The sequence below is a fragment of the Numida meleagris genome, chromosome Z, assembly GCF_002078875.1.
Source record: "Numida meleagris isolate 19003 breed g44 Domestic line chromosome Z, NumMel1.0, whole genome shotgun sequence".
NCBI lineage: Eukaryota > Metazoa > Chordata > Aves > Galliformes > Numididae > Numida > Numida meleagris.
This window is the reverse complement of record NC_034438.1, coordinates 42,066,955-42,089,911: the sequence shown is the minus strand read 5'-3', so window position 1 is coordinate 42,089,911 and position 22,957 is coordinate 42,066,955. Positions and strand designations below refer to the sequence as shown.

Below are 22,957 nucleotides of genomic sequence, written 5' to 3'. Positions count from 1 at the left end.
AACAACTGAATTACATGCATTGGCATGAATACAGTATCACATGATGGCTTGGGTTGGAAAGGACCTTAACGACCATCTAGTTCCACACTTCTGCCATAAGCAGGGTTGCCACGCAATAGATCAGGTTGCCCTAAGTCCCATCCAGCCTGGGCCTTGAACACCTCCAGTTTCTCTGGGCAATCTGCTTAATGCCTCACCACCCTCACAGTGAAATATTTCTTTCTTACATCTAATTTATCTTCTTTTAGTTTGATGCTGTTACTCCTTTTCATACTACACTCCCTGACAAAGATCCTCTCTCCATTTTTTCTTCTAGAAGCCCTTAAAATATTGGAAGACAGTAATAAGGTATCTCTGGGGATAATCATCTTGCTCAACCTGTTAGCCATGCTTCTTTAGATGCAGCCCAGGATACAACTGGTTTTCTGAGCTGCAAGCATATACTGCCAGCTCATGTTGAGTTTTTCATCTTTCAGTACCCCCGAGTCCTTCTGCCCAGAGCTGTTCCCAGTCCATTCACCAGCCGGTTAGCACCGATGTTTGAGACTGCAGGTTCAGCAACCTGGCCTTGTTGAACTTTGTGAGGTTCGCACAGGCCCAACCCTCAAGCCTGTCAAAATTCCTCTAGATGGCATCCCTTGCCTGTCCATGTCTATGTCCATGACACCAATAAGGATATTAAGCAGTACCAGTCCCAGTACAAACACATGAGGTACTGGTCTCCACCTAGACATTGAGACATTGATCACAACACTTTGGATTCAATCACTCTGCCAATTCTTTACCCACCAAGTGGTCCATCAAATCCATGTCTCTCCAAATTAGAGATAAGGATCTTGTGTGGGACCATATGCACAAGTCAAGGTAGATCAGTTCCTCTTTCCTTGTCCAGCGATGCTGTCAATCTGTTGTAGAAGGTCATCAACCTAGCTAGACATGATATGCACTTTGTGAAGCCATGTTGGCTGTCTAGAACCACGTTTTCCATATGTATTAACATGGTTTCCAAGAGGATCTGTTCCATGATCATACTATGCACAAAGGTGAAGCTGATTGGTCTGTTGCTCCACAGGTCCTCCTTTTCACCTTTTTTAAACATGGCTGTTATGCTTCTCCTTTTCCAGTCACCGGGGACTTCATAACTTTTCAAATATGATGGAGAATAGCTTAGCAACCTAATCTGCCAGTTCCCCTAAGACTCTGGGATGCATCTCATTGGGTCTAATGGACTTGTGCACATTCAGGTTCCTCAGATAGTCTCAGACCATCATACAGTGGGTAGGACTTCATTTCCCCAATTCCTATCTCGAGGCTTGGCAGATATAGTAAGAGCAAATGCTGGTGAAGACTGAGGCCAAAAAGTTTTTGAACGTGTTAGCTTTCTCCATGTCAGCTGTAGCCAAGTTCCCTATCTCGCTCATGAGAGGTTACAGTTTCTTAGGTCTTCCTTTGTTCTGTTCTATACTTGCAGAAACCTTCTCGGTATTCTTCACATTCCTAGCCAAGTTTCACTCTTGCTGTGCCTTGGCTTTCCCTGTCCCAACCCCAAACTCCCAGGCTGTGTCCTTACAAACTTCTCAGGATGTAGATCACTGCTTCCCCTGTCTGTGCATTTCTATTTTGTATTTTAGTTTCCTTAAGAGGTCCTAACTCAGCCATGCAAGTGAGCTCACACTATAAGGACATAAAGTGAGCTCTCTCTATAATGTGTCCACTGGTCGGTGATTGAAATGGTCTTCATGTAGGCAACACTTCTCTACAGCAACCACCATGAAGGTGGTGGTTTCAAATAGAGTTTAACTCTCACTGGTAGGGCTGCCTCCCAGCTAATTCTTTTCTCCTATAACTTCCTTTCTTTAACTTTCTTCAGATCAGTGTGATTTGTTTTGTTTTCCATTGTTTGTATCCTCGTTATGCACTGGGATGACAAGCTCCACGCTTCACTCTGTTCCTTTTCCCCTTTCTTCCTTTCTCCCAGCTGTCCTCTGCTTACCAATGGCTTCCTTGTAGACAGCACCACCTCTAGGGTAAGAGAAGGTAGTGCAGATCAAATGGGAAGATGGCTCTCCATTCTCCGCTAAAGATAATAGCATTTTGTACCACAAAAACATTTCCAGACTAAGCAAAGACATCTTGGGAACAACAAGAGGTTAGACAGGAGATCACCCATGGGAAAGGAAGAGCACAGCGGTCCTTATATTTGTAATGCTTATTCCCTCTCCTTAAAATCAGACAATTTAAAAGCAATTAGATTCCTAAACATAATTAGTTTAGGCAAAATATTTTCTTACAGGTAATTTGAAAATCATTTTCCCCCCAGAATTTTTTTCTCAGTTCTGCAAAGCAAATCTATCTTACAATTACACAAATCCTGCAGCAACAATATCTATTCTATAAAACTGGAAAACAACCCATATGAAATTTAGGACTATATTTAACAAGTGTAAGCAATTATAAGCTATTTCTAATTGCTCAAAAGAGCAACTTAAAGGCCATTTATTTCTTTTTCTAGAAATAACTACAATGAATCCTGAAATTACTTATTAAAATTTTAATGCATTCAGCTATCTTTGAAACTACTGAATTGTTTAAGTCCTGCAGAGTTCATTGCAGCTGAAGAATCATATGAGAGCCACTGCCTGATAATGCCTGATGCATCACTAAGACTGTATTTTGTGGTGTTTGTATTTGTGTTAGCACAAACTAGTTGAGGGGAAATGTACTAATAATAAAAACAATGCCCATGAATTAATAGAAAAACACAATTCAGCTACTTCTAGAGAATTAGAGGTATCCACCCAACCCTGGAACTTGATATATAAACTAAGAGCTAGCACTAGTACATAAAAACACAGCTTAGTAAAATACTATTTAACTGGGGCACCAGGATGGAGAATCCTCCAGCTTTCTGGAACTCCTTGTAACTTGCAGAGATTTTTGATCTTATCTGAAGGACAAAACTTCCCATACAGCTTTCTCACATTCATGCTTGAGTATTAGTTCAGCATGGACTCAGAGGGAGGAGTAGCATGTGACAAGCTGTCAACTCCCGATATACATTAGAGATCAATCAATATGAGTACTAGACTCTTTTATTTTGCCTTGGGAAAAGTGAGAAAACCTCAAATAAAAGCTCTTACTGCTAGCTACAGTGCAGATGATGGCTTCTTTAGCACTATATTTCTAAGAACATATCTTCTAGCTGAAATCAAAGTCTACATAAGATAGAAACTCTAAGAATATATGAATATAAATTGCACACAGACCAAGCCTCTTGGACATGAATCAAAACTAATACAAAGGTGCTTGTGACAAAACATATGCGCACAAGAAACTGTGGCCACATTTCAATTCAAATGAAAGGATGAGCCATAATTTTATAGTAGAGAGAATGCAAAAAATGGCATATGCAAGGAGTACAAAACCTGCAAATACACATGGCAGATGAGGAATCTGTGCAATGAGTAGCCCTCATCTTGCCTTGGCATTGGATCCAAGTGTCTGTGCATCTAGAGATGTAGGTTTATGAAGCAGAATGCAGATCTCTGTTTAAAGGCATGTAGGTATAATCCTTGCTTGCTATTCTCTTATTAACTGCCTGCACACTTATTAAAACTATGATCTTGAAAGAACAAAAATTCAGCTAACTTGTAGTTCTATTCAGAATAAATTAGTTAAGAACTGTTCACCAAAATGCTTGTTTTTTTCCGAAAAATTCCATTCTTTAAAATATATTTTGGTGTTCTGCCAGTGTGATTTTATAAATATGCAGTACAGCAATAGCATATTGTATGAAAAAAAAATGGTAAAAAAATGTTTCCATTTAACCCTCCCTGAAAGGCTGGTAGGTGTGTTAGAAAGACAAAATTCTAAGTTGCATAGAGTTAATATGCACTACATAGTTGCAAAATGAAAAGATCTACATGGGACAGGCCATTCAACAGCACAGGCCTGCTAATGAACCTAGTGAATATGAACTTCGAAACTCATTAAGAATTTATTTAGATTAGCACCTGAGCTTTGTCTTTGTTTTTATATCATTCCTTACAATATCACTGCTATCCCTTCTCTCCTCATCTATTCTGTACTTTTTTACAATTCCAAACAGATCTCTAAAAGTCATTTGTCATTTTTGTGTGTATATGAGCACGCAGATAATGAGGCTGTTATTAATTGCTGAGTCTTTGAGAGCTATTGGAGTGTAATATTCACTACCTTTAAAGAAATCAAACAACTCTTACTTGATGACAACAACATTAGGACAAATGAAGAGTCCCTTGTATCATGTAGCACTGTAAGTGGAATCTTCTGCACTCTTAGGAATGCCATCTTGGGGAGAGGGAAAGGAAAAACCTAAGGACTGAAGTACAGTCTTGCTCCTTCTCTTCAGTAAAGTTTAGCTCAAAACTTCTCCGAAAGGGGGTACCTTTAATGCTGCATTTCGTTCTTCCCAGCTCACTACATACCTTTCACTCAGCCTACCATTAGCACAGTGAAGTTAAAATGAACCATTTCCTCTCTACTGACCTTTCCATTAAAGACTTCTTACACTATTTCTTACTGGCATGGAGCTCTTAGGAAAGGATATTCAATGGATTGGTTTTGGAAAATTAAAAAAAAAAATATACAAAGCTTTACGTTGACACATGAATTACCGATTACAACTACTACAAGTATTTAAACAAAAAAAACCTTATATTCTCCACACAGTGACATGCTGACTTTGGGTCACTAAGTCCCAATCCTATCATTAATGATATGGTAGGCTGAAGTCATTTTCAACACTCCATCAACTGCATTTTAAAAATGGTTTTCCCCAGAATTAGTTTCTCTCTTAATTCCACTGTAAATACTTAATGGATTCTTTAAACTAGAGTCACAAAACAATATTGATGAGGAAATAATTCTTTCACAATACAGACCTTTCAACTAGCTAATTGATCTAAGAGAATATTGATTTTAACTGGCCTATGCCCATTTATGCTGCCTGAAAATCTTCCACAGGTTTCTATTTCTAGAAATTCACATAAGAACCCTTTTTCTTCTTAATACTTTAGACCATGCAGACACCACTAAGGGACAGGTAACAACTCATCAGCAAGGTAGGAGTGTGGATAAAAATTAATTATACAATAATGGCAGAACTGTTCTCCTAGTCTGAAATCAAGAACACTTTCTTAATACCAAGTCATGAAAATACCACTGCCCAAATGAACTGTTAAGCTCATCATGGCAGTTTTCCATATTTAAGCAGCAGAGTCAAGGCTTGAAAAATGCTTCACGTATGACCAAAATGATCAGATAATTCAATGCAAACTGATGGCTCTCGAATCAAGGACACTTTTATTCATTATTCCCCTCTCAAATATAAATTTGACTCTTCAGAGGGGAAGAGAAGATTTTTTTTCCCAGAAATATCTATTTCTAGCCTTTTCCATAAGCTTTCATTAAACAGTCTTTTCACAGAATGAAAACCTTTGCAGAAAACTACGATACACTCTACAATTCTTCTGACCAAAAGGAAGTAAAATTAAATACATCAATAGTATGCCTAAGCTACTTGTCTGTATCCAAATGCTTCAGTATATTTCCCACTAAAGAAAATTTTGGCCATATTCAAATATAGGTATCAGCCCCTTTTTGCAAGTGTTGAGAGACTAACTTATTTTATCACTATAAGCTACAAACAGATTTGAAGGATTATACAAGAAGTCAATTCACCACAGCAGCAGCTAAAAAAAACTATTAAACTTTGCCTGAGGGGTGAATTAGAGAAAGAGTGAAAACTGAGCAAAGCAATTCCTCAAGACAGCAATAAATAAGTAACTAAAAAGAGTTAGTCATTTCTGAAGACAGGTTTATGATGGGAAATAACACTCTGTAGCAAGAGTTGCAAGCTTGGATCCTGTCTTGTAATCACTGTAATTATTGTAAGTATTAAGATTTTCAATTACTTCAGAACGGAGAGTTCCAAAACAGTTCATTTGGAGGCTGGCTTTCCTTGAATTCTAAGAGCTTCTTTTATCAGAATGGGTGAGATACAAGGACTATAATCATTAGTTCATTTATTAACAACTAGAGTATACAACTGTGGAGTGGTGGGCCTTGTCCAAACATAAGGAGTACCATGTATCTGAAAGCAACAACTTTCTCCCTTGCAAAGGGAAATGTATACATTTATTTAGGGATTTAAACTTAAAAAACTTTAAAAAATCAGTGTACATAGCCACCGGATGGATGTTGGATTCACCCCAGAGAATGTTCCCATTTAACTTACCTCCATTTATGTGTGCAAGAGTTAAGCTCTCTCCTTCTGTCTGCAGCCTGAACACGGCTTATACTTTCTCCAGCTCCACTGATTAAAACTGATTAATGCTGCAGTGGTGCTGTATGAATCCTGCTTACTGTGTGTGTCAGAGGGAAAGGGGGAATAAAGAAGAAATCTAGGACTTCTCACCTGGTACCAGCACTGGACCAACCAGTACTTAATCTAAGCCTAATTAAGGAAGGATAACTCTAACTATTAATATTAGTGAGATGCATGAAAATCCAAACTTCTCACTGAACATCAATGAGTACCATTTCCATGAAACAGGCTTCATATTTAAAGGCCTGACAACAAAACTACATACTCTAGAAAATACTGACACTGCTTCTCAATTTCAAAACTAATGGTGGCAAGACATACTTTGTATTATATAGATAACTGCCATAAAAACTTCCTTATCTGTGCAGACAGAGGTCTAAAGAATGAAGTATAACCAAAAAAAAAGAAAAATGCTTGCTTGCTTTCAGTTGCAGATAGTGTTATCTAACAAAGTCGAAACAAAAAACAAACCAAAAAACAAACACCAGATTTTCAGTGTACAGAACTGATATTTTTTGTCCATTCAGTATTTTTCAGGAAACAGATACAACACAATGACAGCTCTCAATCACTGCCACACTAAGCTACAACTGGACTGAAGAACAGAAACTGAAAGTTTCATTTATCAAGGCTTGGATTTGTCAAGAGCCTGATACAATACCTTATCTGTCAAACACTCAAATACAGAGCAATTAAAATAAAGTCAGTTTACAACAAGTGAAATCTAGGTTTGGAAAAAGTGAAATCTAAGTCTGTAAAATATCCTTGAATTCTTACTAATTCTTCCTGAGACCTTGAATAGGCAACCCCCTCAGGATCCCCACATAGAGATTACTGGTAGATGTGCTTTAAGTGATTTCATATCCTTTCAAAAATCATGTAATTACTTAAGCTATATCTCCAATTACAAAACTATTGAAAACACTTTGCTGTAGAAAATAAATTTCACCTTCTTGAATCTGGATTGGTTCCGCTGAGTTTTCACCACTCATCAGTACAACAAAGCCTGGAGATGTTCGGACTGATGCTTGCCATGTTGACAAGGCAATGGGTGGTTCTTGGCATGGGAAAAGGGCTCTGTTGTTTATCGGTGATCCCATCGTATAAACACATGGCCTAAATGGAAGGAAATGAGATGGTAGGCATAGTTACAAATAAAAGACTGAATTGTGTTTTCTGTCAAAGATCAAACATACTGTTGTATTGCTTTTATACTTAACTTTCTCAGCTAGGTTTCAAACTAGTTTGACAAGAACCAAAGTACCATTTAAGCCATTTAAGACAGGACAAAGAAAAGCAAAAATACTACAATAATTTTTACATAAACAACAAAATAATTTTCTGCATTAGCTTTTCAGTCTCATACAATAGTTCTAAGCTATAAGGCCAAGAAAGGCTTCTGAGTATCTTCTAAGGATTACATTGCAGCCTTCACTAACATTTACGACACCTCTCTACTGTCATCTCACTGGGGCTTTCACTACTCCCATTTTCAAATGGGATTAATGAATCCCATTTCTCTGTACAACTCGATGGCTTACCCAAACAGAGCAGTAGAACTAGTGCTGTGCCTTACTCAGTTACAGTCTCAACAAATCTTGACTTTTTAAATATTTTCTTCTAGTAAACAGATGCAGGCTAGTTCACTTGCCTTGCAGGTACATACAATCCAAAGAAAGTCTTTCTTTCCTGTCAGCTTCAGTCTCCTTTTAGCTTTCCATACAGCAATCTCCCTTCTGTCATTGCTCTTTTTAACGCTCTCTTAGGCGGCCTGCTCATCTGCTGACCCTTTGCTAACTCAACTTCAGCATTTCATGCCAGTCAATTTCTTATTAGCAGCTATGTGTCAACGGTTTACAGGCGTTCAGCCCAGTTCCGTGACGAATGGGACGGGGGACCCATGGGCCCACACCCCGGGAAAAGGGAAAAGGGGAAAAAGGTAAGGAGATGGCCCTGAGAGCAAAGAACAGCGGCAACAATCTGAGGAGAAACAAACTCATTTACTAAATAAGATATCGGAATGCAAAACAAAACACCATAATACAATATAATTACAATTTAAGCTGATAAATCCAATACAGAGAGAGAGAATGTCCCAAAATCAAGGTAGGCCTTACTCTACTACCGACGATAAGTGGCTGGAGAGCGAGGTGCTGCCAAGACGAGAGACGGGTGGAAAAAGGGATAAGGTCTCGTGATCTGCAAGTTTTTATCTTTTCCCTCTGGCTGGAAATGGTAACAGAGGAGCAAAGTACCTTGGGGAATGTAGTAGTCCTTGTCTTCTGAGAACCAGGTACATTCACTACATGATGTTATGATGTGGAATACCAATAACCGAAAATCATAAAACCATGACACTATGACACAGTTGGAAAGGAAACAAGGCCTTTCCTTAACTCCTAGATTCCTTTTGCTGGTGCACAGATGTAATACTTCTTATTTTGCTTCTTTCATTGTATTTTGCAGTTTTATGGAGATTTCCAGTACTTGCATACTATCACGCCTTCAGAATCATGCATTTAAAAGCTTGTTTTTTAAATATGAGTTACATTAAATAAGCAGAGTCAATAGCTTCTCCAGCTAAAGAAAGAAAACTTTAAAAGCATCACTTAATTTTGCCTTTTAAATCCTGTGATATTTAAAGCCAATATTCTGGAAACACAAGACTTGTTTTGTGAATTCTTGAAGACAAAAGCATTCTGATCGATTATTTTCAGAACTTGAACTAAAAAATCATCAAAACATTTCAGAAAATAGCAGATAAGCTGTTAGGGAAAACCTATTTTGCAATGGCTATGACCTGAAGATTTTATTTTCCCCACCACTAACTCTTTCACTGAAATAATTTCTTCCCCAAAGCCAAATCTAAACCACAGAGGGAATGAATGTGGAGATATTACTGCCACAGATGGAAAATATTCTGAAGACTTTTCTTTTGTTCTTCTCACCAAAAGTGTAATTTGTTCTACTGGATCATGTTATCTACGGCAAATTCCAGATGAAAACCCTACAACTGAGAAAATGGGATGGTAGAATAACACTGGACAGAATGTTGAAACACTGTTCAAATTTACAGTAAGGGGCAGGGGATGAGATGGGGATGTTTTGTATTGTTCATAAGTGAGTATATAATCACAGAATTGCAGAATACACAAGTTGAAAGGGACCCACAAGGATCATCAAGTCCAACTCCAGCTCCACATAGGACAACCAAAATCAGACCCTATGTCTGAGAGCACTGTCCAAACACTCCCTGAACTCCAGCAGCCTGGGACCATGCCCACAGCCCTGGGCAGCCTGTTCCATGCCCACTGCCTCTGGTGCAGAACCTGTCCCTAACCCCCACTTGCCCCTCCCCTGACACAGTGTTCCCTCCGGCCCTGTCGCTGTCACCAGAGAGCAGAGCTCAGCACTGCCCCTCCTCTCCCACTGAGGAGCTGCAGCCACCATGAGGCCACCCCTCAGCCTGCACTGCTTTGGGCTGCACAGACCCATGGACCTCAGCTGCTTCCTCATACCCCTTGCCCTCAGACTCTTCACCATCTCCATAGCCCTGTCACCTGTGGAAGAACAAATAAAAGCTGATGTGGTGCAGATAGTCAATATCTCAATCTGCTGCAAGTGAGGCGTGTATAAATGAACTAATCTTTGTCATGTGGTTACCTCAGTGTGGCTTCACTACATACTAATAATCATCATAAGTTGCTTGCCCCCTCTTCCAAAGACCATAAACTTTCCTTTTGTTCCCAAGTTTCAGCTTAAGGTCTCTGTTCAGCCGGACCGGTCTCCTACCCCGCTGGCTCGTCTTCTGTAACTTGGGGATGGTCAGCTCCTGCACCTTTAAAATAACTTCCTTAAAGTATACCCAGCCATCCTGGGCTCCCATGCCCTCCAGAACTGCCTCCCAAGGGACTCTCTCAACCATAGTCCGAAAGAGACCAAAGTCTTCCTCCAGAAGTCCAAGGTAGCAGTTTTGCTGACTCCCCTCTGTGGTTCAACAAGGATCAAGAAATCTATCATTTTGTGATCACTTTGCCCCAGATGACCTCCAACCTTTACATCCCCCACAAAGCCTTCTGTGTTAACAAACAGCAGGTCCAAGATTTGGCTATCTCTAGTTGGCTCCTTCACCAGCTGTGTCAGGAATTTGTCTCCCACACACTCTAGGAACCTCCAGGACTGTTCCCTTTCTGCTGTATTATAATTCCAGCAGATGTCTGGGAAGTTGAAGTTCCCCACAAGAACAACGGGAGAGACCTCAAGATAGTAGTGATAAAAAAATCAGCCACTTGTCAGCCTCAATATTTGCAAACAGAAGACAGTTTTCTTAAGCATATCAACAGTGATACAGATGTATTTTCTCAGCTCAATTCTGAAATCTGCATTGGTTTCTTGGCTATCTAACTCACATGCACTTGAGTTTTGATCTATCTCCACATTTCCCATATCACTGCAAATAGTCCTCTCCACTGTACTTACTGTATGCTTGGTTTGCAAACTCACATTTTTGTGCTTCTTTTCCCCTGTTGTGCTTGAAAGAAAGCATTAGCAGATGCTTGAAATAAATATGCACGGAGAAACAGTGTGATCTAGCCTTTTAATCAATATAATTAACCTTTTTTTGAGCATGCTTATTGAAAACACTTTTCAAGTCCACCCTAAAATGTGAAGGTATGCTAGTATGATTATGGAATGACTTGTAGTAAATACCTAAAGTATATCCATTGTAATTTGCTAGCTCACATTAGCTAAATGTAATGCTCTGTTCTTAAGTGCCAGTCACTAAAGACAACACAAATAATTTTGCAACCTTCATATGGTCTTCTGACCCCCCTCTTTAACATAAAGGACTTACACAATTCTAAATGAACACTTAGAAATCTTAGTTTGGAAAGCAATACCTCCAAACGCAAAATGGTGACACTTTGAATTTTCCAGCAATTTCTAGATGAAACAATTTCATAATCTAATGAAAACAAATGAAAAGATACAGTCTAAAAACATTGCTCTCAGTTTCCTGACTTTTAGTAACTATCATTTTTGCAACACTTGAAACAGTTCATTCAGCTACCCCAAACATTTTTCTATGTCATATTTCAAAATATACAGAAAGACCATGTACTTTTACATGTAAATTCCAGTAAATTAGAGATCACTGCTCTAGAATTCACTCCAAACTCTAGATAAACATTCAGGAAACATGTTTAACATGTTTTCATTATACAAATATTTAGAAATGCCAGTTTAAAACATTTAAGAAAATTCCAGCCATTCAAGAAGGAATAACAACAATGAAGTAAACATTAAATAGTCCAAATTTTACATTTCAAAGTTGCTATGCACATTTCTGGACAGTTTTTATTTAATCCTTACTGTATTGAACATACTATGTAAGACTATCTGATAGACTACAGTGCCGAAGAAGAGTATGAGTGTTTAAGAACTTATATTCAGAGGTACTGAAATTTATGAATAGCTGTTTTCACCAGTGCATCTGAACAATTGCAAATACTCTCTCCGAACATTTTGCATTTCAAAATTTTCACCTCTTAAGGAGATTTAAAAGTGGTTGTAAAAAAACAGCAGCAACCCTTTCTTCATTTATTTGCAATTAAAAAATAACTAGGAATTGTGTCACTCTCCTTGCCAATAAGATCCAGCCTGATATGGACACCTGACACCCCCTGCCTTTGCTCTGCCTTTGTGAGTCCTGGTGTACTGTGTCCAGGCCTGGAACTCTCAGCACAAGAACAATGGGGAACTGTTGGAGTGGGTCCAGAGGAGGCCATAGAGATGCTCAGAGGGCTAGAGGGAGCTAGAGCTGAGGGAGCTGGGTTTGTTCAGCCTGGAGAAGAGAATTCTCTGGGGAAACTTTATTGCAACATTTCAACAGATAAAGGAGGTTTCTAAGAAAGATGAAGAAGTTTTTTTACCTGTGGCAACAGCTTTTAACTAAAAGAGGGTAGATTTGAATTGCATGTAAGGAAGATATTTATTTATTTATTTATTTATTTATTTATTTATTTATTTATTCATTCATTTATTTTTATGACGAAGCTGGTAAGATACAGGAACAGGCTGCCCAGAGAAGATAGAAGTGTTCAATGCAGGCTGGATGGCACTTTGGGCAATGCGTTCCAGTGGAAGGTATTTCTGCTTACGGCAGGAGTTTAGATGAGATACCCCTTAAATGTCCCTTCCAAACTAAACCATTCTATGACAACAGTTCTGAGCAAGTTCTGCAGAATTTTTCTACTTGTTCTTTGCATTTCAGAAGTATCGGTCACATCAAATAAGTTAAACAAAACCAGGTCTGTTTTGTTCTAATGTGTTACAGTCCAGTACTCTCTGAACAGGTTCTTTCAGACATTGCATGTATAAAGGGCATAGCGTTTAATATCAAATTTACTTCTTTGATTATATTTGATGTAACATGGGAATTTTGATTTAGACAAGTGACATAAAATATACTGGAAACACAGAACAAATGTAACTTACCCTTATTAAAATATAGCTATTGCAGTACACAGTTCAAATCACAATATCAATGTGATTCCTATTACCTGTAACATGCTCACCACCACAGTTCTGGACATTCCCAGTCATTGGGAAAGAATATACGGAATGAAGCTAATGCAAGCCCACTGCTGTCTTCGACAACCTCTTCTAGTTTTTATACTCTATGTTGTGTTGAGCCATGTATTTAATCCCCCACGCTGACCCAGCTTACTCAGGGAGACATTAACAATCTTTCAGTGAACTCAGGGCGAAACATGTACATCACCACGCAACTGACATAGCTGTTTATCTAAAACAAAGATCACACAATGGTCCCCTTTGTTCTGAGGTGTCAGCTTTCTTTGCAACAGCTGTGGCCATTCAGGCCTTGCACTATACCCAGAAGTTCATTCCCCCTTCTCCAATGAGTCTTCTTCCATATTAGGGGTTTATTGGTCCATCATACTATGTTAGGTGCCTCTTTGGGTACCACCTCACTGGGTATCTGCTTAATCACTGTTTGCCTCATATGCTTCAGCTGTCCATTACAGAAATGCAAAATTATTTATAATGAATAAGTAACTAAGCAGTTCAGCTATGTCACTGATACTTTTGAACACTGCAGATCAAAAAAAAAAAAGCATTTAAATACATTTACTTGCATCTGTATTTGCATTTTTACCTAATTATACATTTATGCTTGCTGTATTCACATTTATAGCTTTCATAGAGTCAAAAAACATTCTTGAGAGAATTCAGATTCTTTAAAAATGCATTAATATTTTAATCTATTAATAAGATATTACAGAGATAATAAGCTAGATGGGTATAAAATATTTTTTAAAGACAAGGCATTTAAGTTGGTCAAACAAATATCAGGATTTCACTTTATTTTTTTTTAAAGAGATCATTTCACATTTTAACTATTTCCCATTCGGGGACCGCTCAAATCAGGACAAATTTAAATCTTTCTTGAGCTTCCATGAAATTGCACAATTGTCCTTTAATACCTTCTAAAAATATATTTTTTTCCATAGCAATCATAGGTGAATCATATACTCCAAGTAATTCAATCCATCTCCTTTCCAGAATTTATCTTTTCCTGTGTATCTACTATCTGGGGACCAAACTAAGAAAAAATACATGTGCATGTGCTAAACTTCAATCAAAACAGACTGACCTGTTCATGCGTGCCAAAGTAAATAATCATAGAATCACAGAATGGCTTGGGTTGGAATGGACCCCAAGGATCATCAAGCTTCACAGGTCACTACAGGATTAGGACCCAGCTTTCAATGTCATGCTTTTCCATTGATGCCTCTCATATCAAAGATACTCTTTCATTCCTACTGCCTTACTAAATAAAGATTTCCGTTCCATTCCATTTTCTCACTAATATCAACAAAATCAGTAACTAATTTATGACAGCACTAGAAGTGGCAGTAAGTAGGTCAGAAAAACAGTGGAAGGAATCTGTCATTAGAAGCAAATTTGCAAGACCATCTGTCTTGGTATCAGCTGGGATAGGATTTTCTCCATAGTGGCAGGTATAGAACCATATTTTGGATTTAGAATAATAGAATCATAGAATCACCAAGGTTAGAAAAGACCTCTAAGATCATCCAGTCCAACCATCCACCTACCACCAATATCTCCCCACTAAAGCACGTCCCTTAGTACAATGTCTAAACGTTTCTTGAACACCTCCAGGGACGGTGACTCAGCCACCTCCCTCAGCAGCCCATTCCAATTCCTGACCATTCTTTAGGAGAATAAATTTTTCCTAATATCCAACCTCCACTGGCACAACTTGAGGCCATTCCTTCTCGTCCTATTACCATTACCTGGGAGAAGAGGCCAAATTTCACCTCACCACAACCTCTGTTCAGGCATTTGTAGAGTGCAATGAGGTCCCCCCTGAGCCTCCTCCAGATTGAATAATCTCAGTTCCCTCAGCAGCTCCCCATAAGACTTGTGAGCCAGACTCCTCACCAGCTTTGTTGCCCTTCTCTAGGCATGCTCCAGAACCTCAATATCTTTCTAGTAGTGAGGGGCACAAAACTGAATACAGTACTCAAGCTGTGGCCTCGCCAGAACTGAGTACAGTTGATAACAAACTGATGAACGACTTTAGTCGTTCTTGAGCAGTGCTTACAATAAGTCATGCTTTTTAATCTCCTCACACTGCCCTGCCAGCAAGGAGCTGGGGGTGCATGAGGTGCTGGGAAGGGACAGAAAAAGGACAGCTGACCCAAAATGGCCAAAGGGATGTCCTGTACCATATGGCATCATGCTGAACAATAAAACTGAGAGAATTGGCCAGAAGGAGCAGCTGCTGCCTGGGGTCCGGCTGGGCATCAGCCTATGGGTGGTGAGCAATTGCATGTGTGTCACATATTTTGTATACATACGTTTTTATTATTATTATTTTCTATGTCTTTTCTGTACAATTAAGCTGTCTTTATCTCAGTTCACAAGTTTTAAATTTTCTGATTCTTGACCCCATCCCACTGGGGGAAGCAAGTAAACAGTTGTGCTGCTGAGCATCCTGCTGGGTTAAACCACATCACTGACAGGAAAACTACTTCTTTAATCTTAATGTAAATGTTTTTAATCCTTTTCTGAAACAATAGAAACAGAATTCCGGAAAAATATTTTAGCAAATAGGGACTCTTAGAAATTATCATGAGTGAGAAAACAGTTAATACAAAATACACTGCTAGCCTTGTTGATTCAACACTGCTACAAACTCTTAAGAGTGAGGCAAATCTGCTTAAGCACTTTGATGGCCTGACACAAAGTTTCTCCTTTCCAGTAATGAAAGATGTTTTATACATTTTTCCCTCTGCAATTAAATAACCATTTTTAAACATTTTTATATTTATTATTAGTCAGAATATTTCAACAATTTTTTTTTTAAACTGCAACACCAATTTCTTAGTTTGAAACCCCAATACTGTGTAGTGCTGATGAACAACTGTAAAACCTGGAAAAAGAATGGCTTTCTTTTTGTTCCTAGTAAGAATATTACAAATACTATACTGAACACATTTTTTTCTGATTTAATAATAATGTTAATGATCATTGTTAAAAGTTGCCTGACAATTTTAAGAACTGACAGAAACTTATGTAGAGATAAAAAAATGTGCGTATCTGTACATTGATGCATCTACATGTGCTTACCCAAAATATTCACATACGTATTCTACTGCTCTATTTTGCGTTCTTATTAATACTTCTATATAAAGGCCATCAAAAGCTTATTATTACAAAAAAATGTGTCCTAGGGCTAAATAACACTTCTGTTCCTGATCATCAAAGTAGAATCACAGAATATCTTATAGGATCATCGTCCAACTCCTATGTAAGGATTTTTTAGTATCAAACAACATACAATGAAATGCTGAAATTCTGTGTATTTAGTTCTTGTACTGAAAAGAGAAGTGTGCCCTGATGTGTTTGCATCAGGTTTGCATACTCATACCTTAATGTGCCTAAACCCAATCCATAAAGCTTCACTGTAACAGACTTATTGAGAATTATATTATCTTGTGCTTCAGTTAAAATTCAGAATTTCTACAACCAATGATCTTGAGTTAAATTTCCTGCACTTATACTGTTAATAACTTACTGGAGAGTGAGGAGAGAAGAAGTGGAGAAATTAATGAATATTAATCACTAACTACTAATTAACTACTGGACTTGATGCTGATCTTAGTTCACCAATAGAATAAACTAAATACCAGACATGGGGGCCTCTGAGAGAACTCCTAATTTACCTTAGCATAACTGAAATGAAAGGTAACCATACATCACTACTTTAAGAATGAAAAGCAAGTATTCACTTAGACACAATTTCTTTCTCGTCTTCCAACTTTGCCCCTGACTTCAAGGTATGAAATACTAAAGAAATAATAGCTATTAGAATCCACATTTGAACATTACAGTAAATCAATGTTACCGTTGTGTAAGTCAAAAGTGGATTGTGGATCCCCTCCCATAAAGTCCTTATCTTGAAGATTTCTGTATAACACTGTGTACTTTCAAAAAGCAAGATAAAAAAAAACAACAGTTCATTTGCCAACATCAATGTATTTTACATAACAGGTGAAGATTTTAAAAGTTGGTTATCAGAGATTTATGAGGAAAAGACTGAATCTCTAAACTTAGTACAATGTTGATAAAAGACTAGTTGTGAAGAAATTCTATTAAATGTTAAGCATATTGATTTTTATGTGGTATGAACAGTTGTTTAAGCCAGAAAGGAAAGAACACAAAGTACTAAAATGAAAATAACCTGTCACACATATCTTCTTTTCTCAAAATGATAATCTCGTATTCTCTGCACACACTTATTCCAATACTCAATAATTATTTATTCCCATTTACCAAGAGGAAGTACAATCATTTAGACAGGCTTGAGGTCTGCAAGTGCTATGGAGTTTCTTGAGCGCAGTTTATCTACTATCCTACAGGATAGCAATAGGGTTCAAATCAAGTACACAAGAGATACGATGGAAGGGAATGCTCATCATCTTCACAGAGCTCCTCAGCATTACACAAATGAACATTCTTGCACCTGTTTAAAATTAACATGTGCAAAAATTTTCAGCAAATTTACGTACCTGCCACTCTGGTCTGTAGTCCATGTAACAGATCTCCCCTCAGGTTTGGTTTTGTACCATATTCTTATAGCATGAGGAAAGCCTGTTGGTGTCTGAACTCCTTGTTTCCTTATCTCCAAGCTCCAGCTGCCAGTAGTAAACAGAAGCTGTCCAGAGCCAGGTGCCTGGCTGCAGCGAGTGTAATGGTATAGCTGTTCCTGCCAGCGATCTGAAGGTAAAGTCACAAGTTTGTGTACAATCTGATTCCTGAGATTTTCCAGCTCCTTTGAAACATCAATTGGTTCAGCAGACATGGTGAATTTCTCAATGCCTGACACAGCAGCAACATCTACCTCTTCAACCTTCAGCACAGATAAATCACAGCAGTCCAATACCAGCAAAAAATCCTTGTTCCCATGACTCTTTGTGTCACAGCAGTTCTTTGAACTAGAAATCCCAGAAGCTTGTTCCTCGTTGCTATGGCTACCATTTTTATCAGAAGTATCTTTTTCACCTTTACCACAGACTGCAAAATCATTATATTCCACTTCAGATGAAAAGACACTTGCATTTGACACAGGAATGCGGTAGGGTTCTGATGCCCCAATGTTACACGTTTCATTTAAGTGTGACTGGCAGCCTTCTTTACCAGTACTGCTGGCTTTCCTGTGTCTGCTCCCTGTCTCCAGAAATAAAACTATGGTTCCTTCAATAACTTGACTTTTAAAATCCACATCCAAGTCCAATACATAGTGTTTTACAAGCATGTGGCTAGTGTTGGCCATTAAGGGCAAGTCATCCTTCATGGGGTCTAGCTGCATCTCCATGTTTCTGTCTGGTGGTCAAGTTTTACAGAACCTTAGCCATTTGTTATTTAAGATGTCTCCGTAAGAAGCAAGAATATTCAACCTTCTAGTAACAAAAACATTTTGATCAAATTACAATATAGAAACCAGTTGTAGTTCCTTCACTTCTCTCATTCTGTAAAAAAAAAAATAAATAAAAAAATAAAACCAAATCAGATAATTGTTCCACAACTCAAAGACTTATTTTGAAAAATACTTAGAAGTCCAGTTGCTTTTATAAAGAGTAGTACAGCCAAACAGCGTCTCCACAGAATGAGATCAAGCTAGTTGCTTCAGGATTTTCTATCAAGAAGGCTTTATTTTTCAGAGAAAATCCCAAGTCAATGTATTTTTAGACAGCTGTTATAAACTGAAACAAACTTTACTAAAGGCCTCTAGATGACTCTTTTCACCCACAAAAATACTTAAGATACGTTGTTATGCAACATCTACATTTATTAATGTATTGTTTGTTTTCAAGGTTCCTGTATTTATATCAAATGCCTTAGCTCAAAAGATCTTTTTTCAGCTGTGATTCAAAGTAAGAAGCATGAGCCTACATCACTTCATAGTTTTAAACTTCGAAGTAGCAATCTGATTCATACAAGGCAACAGCAGGGACTAATATACTTTCCACATGACAACCACTCATATCAGCATTTCTAGTAAATCACCAGAAAATGAGTCCATTTACTGTGAGTGCATTCTTAGTATTCCTTTGAGATGGTTCATAAAGATTTTTTTAAATTTAGAGTTATATACTTAACTTATATGATTACATCCTAATAGCTGGAAATGCATTAACACTCAGTATAATAGTGTCTTACAGAAAACAAAAGGTCTTTTCACTGGAAAATATGCAAATATTACAAAAGCAAGAACACATTAAAATACATCAATATTTTTTGTAACCAACACAGAATTTTAGCTGCCACACATTCTCTGATTTGCTATGACCACTGAGCTGAAATTATATGGTTATCCCACTTAAGTCCTTTTTTTGACTGCTTTCTAGACTAGAAGTCAAAGAAAGAAAGAAGCAATTTCCTGTTAAGACTTGTAGTTCTCTCTCTGCCAGATTAGTGATGCTCTCAGGACACACAGCCAAGTCTGTTTTTAAGCACCTTAAGTGAACAGATACTGGCTTGACTCATTGGTTTATTGTTTCATAGCCTCATTAAAGATTTCAGTGTCCAACATCATCCTTTGTGGAGTTCTTAAAGTAAGCACAGAGGAGAACCTAGAATCCTCTTAGACTTGCTATTTTGTTTGTAGGCTATCAAACTGGGACCAGTATGTGAAAAGCTCAAGTCATTAAACCATTAAAATGCTATCTGAACTAACTTCACATGAAACACACAAAGTATTGCAAAAGGGACTTCTTTGAATGCTCTCTTCTACTCAGAAACAGCTATTACAGGGATGTCTTTGAAGACAAGCAGAGAAAAATCTTTCCCTTTATATCAATCCACATGCAAAGGGTCACTGAAATACCTCAGTAAATTCAGAATAATTTGAAGATTATCTGAAAGAGACAATAGATTTTCAGAACTAATTCTGGCAGATAACTCTCTGTTCTTTATTTGAGGGTTTTCCCAAACTTTTTCTCTGAATTATATTTTTGTTGACCATAACAGTTTTCTATTTCAAGTGTTTTCAAACTTTTCATATTTTACAAGAAAACATTTCACATCTTGCACTGGTGTGCTTGTGTGTAATTTCAGAATTTAACTTTCTATAGGATCAAAAAAAGATATGAGCTTCTGCAGAGCACCAGTGACTTCACTATGAAGACGACTTAACTTTGCACATGTTCATTTTGCCAGTTTGACTTCAAACGAACAACAAAAATAAATAAACAGAGGAAAGTGAAACACCACGTACCCTGTAATGTATACTGGGCTCTAATATCGTAATAGTGATTTATTTCTACTTAAAGCAGTCTGAAAACAGAAAAAAGTGGAAAAAAAATACTTGGGAAGACCTCTCAGATAGGCTAAGAAAAGTTTCAGAAAATCTCAGCTTGCTGAACAAGAAATATTCATAACTAGTACACGGATATTAAAACCTTTTCCTGCCATAAAATCTAACGGGGAAAATCGGTAGAGCAGTCAAAGGTTGTAAATGTTGTGATATGAGCAATGCATCCATGATGTCTGTCTTTTACACCAGAGATCAAATTCAGTGTTATGAAATAAATAAGTAAACACTTCCAAAAAAAGTTAAAACTGTCTTTGGTCATATCTGTCCAATCTTAATTCCACTAACTTACGCATGCCTATTTCTATATTATTAGTAAGTATCCAAAAGTAACAAAGGACTATACACCTAATACTCACTCATTAAAAGCAAGAGCATTCAACTACATGCAGGGAGCTATATTAAAACATACTCCGCACATGTGAAACACGATTTTAGCAAGTTACGTTTTATTCACATAAAAATGTGTTTTCATCAGTCAGCTGCATTCTACTTCTATCATATTTGGCCTTTCCTACCCAAGTCATCCAAACTTTCGATATAAAATTAGATCACAATCCTGGTGTGAGATGTGAGAGTAAAGCCATGGAAGAACATTCATATTTAGCAGTTATATCAATAACTAATTCTTAAAAGTGCTGAGCTGCTAGCAACAGTCACTGAATCCACACAAAATTTCATCCTAAAATTATATGTATATTTTTATCTTATACTGTTCTCAAAAGGTAACTTCACATGGGAATTGTCTTTGGAAACTTGAAAGTGGAAATGCTGAGAGCTGCTCCAAAAGTAATGTCTCCAATTTCAAAGCACTGACCCACGACATCACAGACTGATGTTGGCAGCAGAGTTGAATCTTCCCACCAATATTCCATTACATTTCATTGCCATGTGGCAGATGGCAGCAGAGGGGCAGTCTGACACAATGGCATCTGACATGGAAGTGCTTGTGAAGCAAAGGTGAATCACTGAATTCCTCCATGCTGAAAAAATGGCACCCAGTGACATTCTTTGATGCTTGCTTGCTGAACGTTTCTGGGGACCAAACAATGGATGTGAGCATAGTGAGGCAGTGGGTGGTGCATTTCAGCAGTGGTGACAGTGGGTGACCTCCACTGGTGCAGATGTTTATGAATGTGGCACTAAGGCTTTTATTCATTGCTGGCAAAAATGGAGAGCTAATGGTGGTGACTGCTGAAAAACAGTGCTATTGTGCTCTTTGTATCTGTTACACTTCCCATGAAAATAACTATGAGGCATTATTTTTGGAGTGACCTATGTATCTTGTCTTGCAAATATAACTACATTCCATAATATACTGAATTACACAGATAATATTTTTAATACAAAAACCATTATTTTTCTATTCTGCAGAGCTGTTTTTTGCTGTTATTGAACTGAGAAACTAAATTAAAGTAGGTTGAAAAGAGCAAATAAAGAACGAGAACAGACAATGTTCAAACAAGAGAACAAAGAAAACATTGCTCTTTTGCTTTAGGGTCAAGTTAAGAAGAAATTTGCAGAGTAGATGATCTGTGCATATGTGGTAAGACTGCATCACTCCTTCTGAAGCTGATTTATTTTTCACGCAGTATTTATGTTTAAATTATATTTGATTACTGTAATATTAGGGTGATCTTCCACGAAGTATTAAGAACGGTGACTTAAAAATGTCAGTTGCTTTTAACCAAGCACTTGTAGATGCCTAAACAATATTATCTGCATATACATGGTTGTTTAAAAACTTCCTTAAGAATCTTTTTAGAAGCACGCTAAGACATCTTTTGTTAGCTATGTGACAGATTTTCAGTATGTTTACTGAGCTATAGAGATAATAATCCCTTGTAAGAGGGTATCAAGACTAGCACACTAAATGTCTGCTTGGAATCAGAGGGATTAGAAAAATAGAGAAATAAACACAAAAACAAATGCATAGTAAAGTTTGTTTACTCCTTCCCATGACTAAAAAGATATGAAGCAGAATTACTGATTAACACTAATACACAAAAGACCAAGGAGAAAATGATCCTTAAAGCTATTTTTGGAGGGATGGGAGGAGGATGAAATCAACTGTTATCTCAGGAATAAATTACTCAGTAATGAATCCATGAACAAAAAGTCTGAAATAATTACACTTTTTAATACTGTTTTACTTATATCTGCTATATTAAAAAGAAATTTAATGATAAAATGATGTTGTTGGGTTTTTTTTCCTGTTTTTTTAATTTGTTTTTTTAAATGCAGCATTTGCAATACAAAAAAAAACAAAACAAACAAAAAAAAAACAGTAGAAGGCAATTTAGCAAAAATATTTAAAGGCACATATATGATAGTCACCTGAGAAAGAAATATTTCATTTGGGTGATTTTACATGAGAATTTAACCTGACATGAGACAAACAGATACACTGGCTTAAACATTTTTATGCTAATTTTACTAAATTAAAGTGCATGGATAAATGTTTGTGTTTCAGACAAGATGGATATCTAGTCAGTACAGCTGTGTGCAGCTTATTAGATACTGGATCTAAATCATCTAGGGAAAACATCTCAATTCTATACAAGAAGAAAAGACAGGAATGAACTGTTTACTCGGCTCAAACAGATGGGCCTTTTATTATTAAAAAAAAAAAAAAAAGATCAAGGCAACTAATGACTACGTAC

At 37.4% G+C, this 22,957-nt stretch overlaps 1 protein-coding gene across 20 annotated transcripts in view; it reads right to left on the bottom strand.

The window, feature by feature from the left end:
* CZH9orf3 (chromosome Z C9orf3 homolog) overlaps positions 1-22,957 on the bottom strand; it is a 206,822-nt gene that overhangs the window by 168,130 nt on the left and 15,735 nt on the right. For all 20 annotated transcript variants that reach the window (XR_002433214.1, XR_002433216.1, XR_002433215.1 and 17 more), the window contains 2 exons: positions 17,491-18,450; positions 7,317-7,483 (listed from right to left, as the gene is read on the bottom strand). Coding sequence is in view for 13 of the 20 variants with exons in the window: in XM_021379873.1 (XP_021235548.1) it covers positions 7,317-7,483; positions 17,491-18,296 (973 nt within the window). In the remaining 7 variants the exon portion in view is untranslated. The remainder of the gene's footprint in view (positions 1-7,316; positions 7,484-17,490; positions 18,451-22,957) is intronic.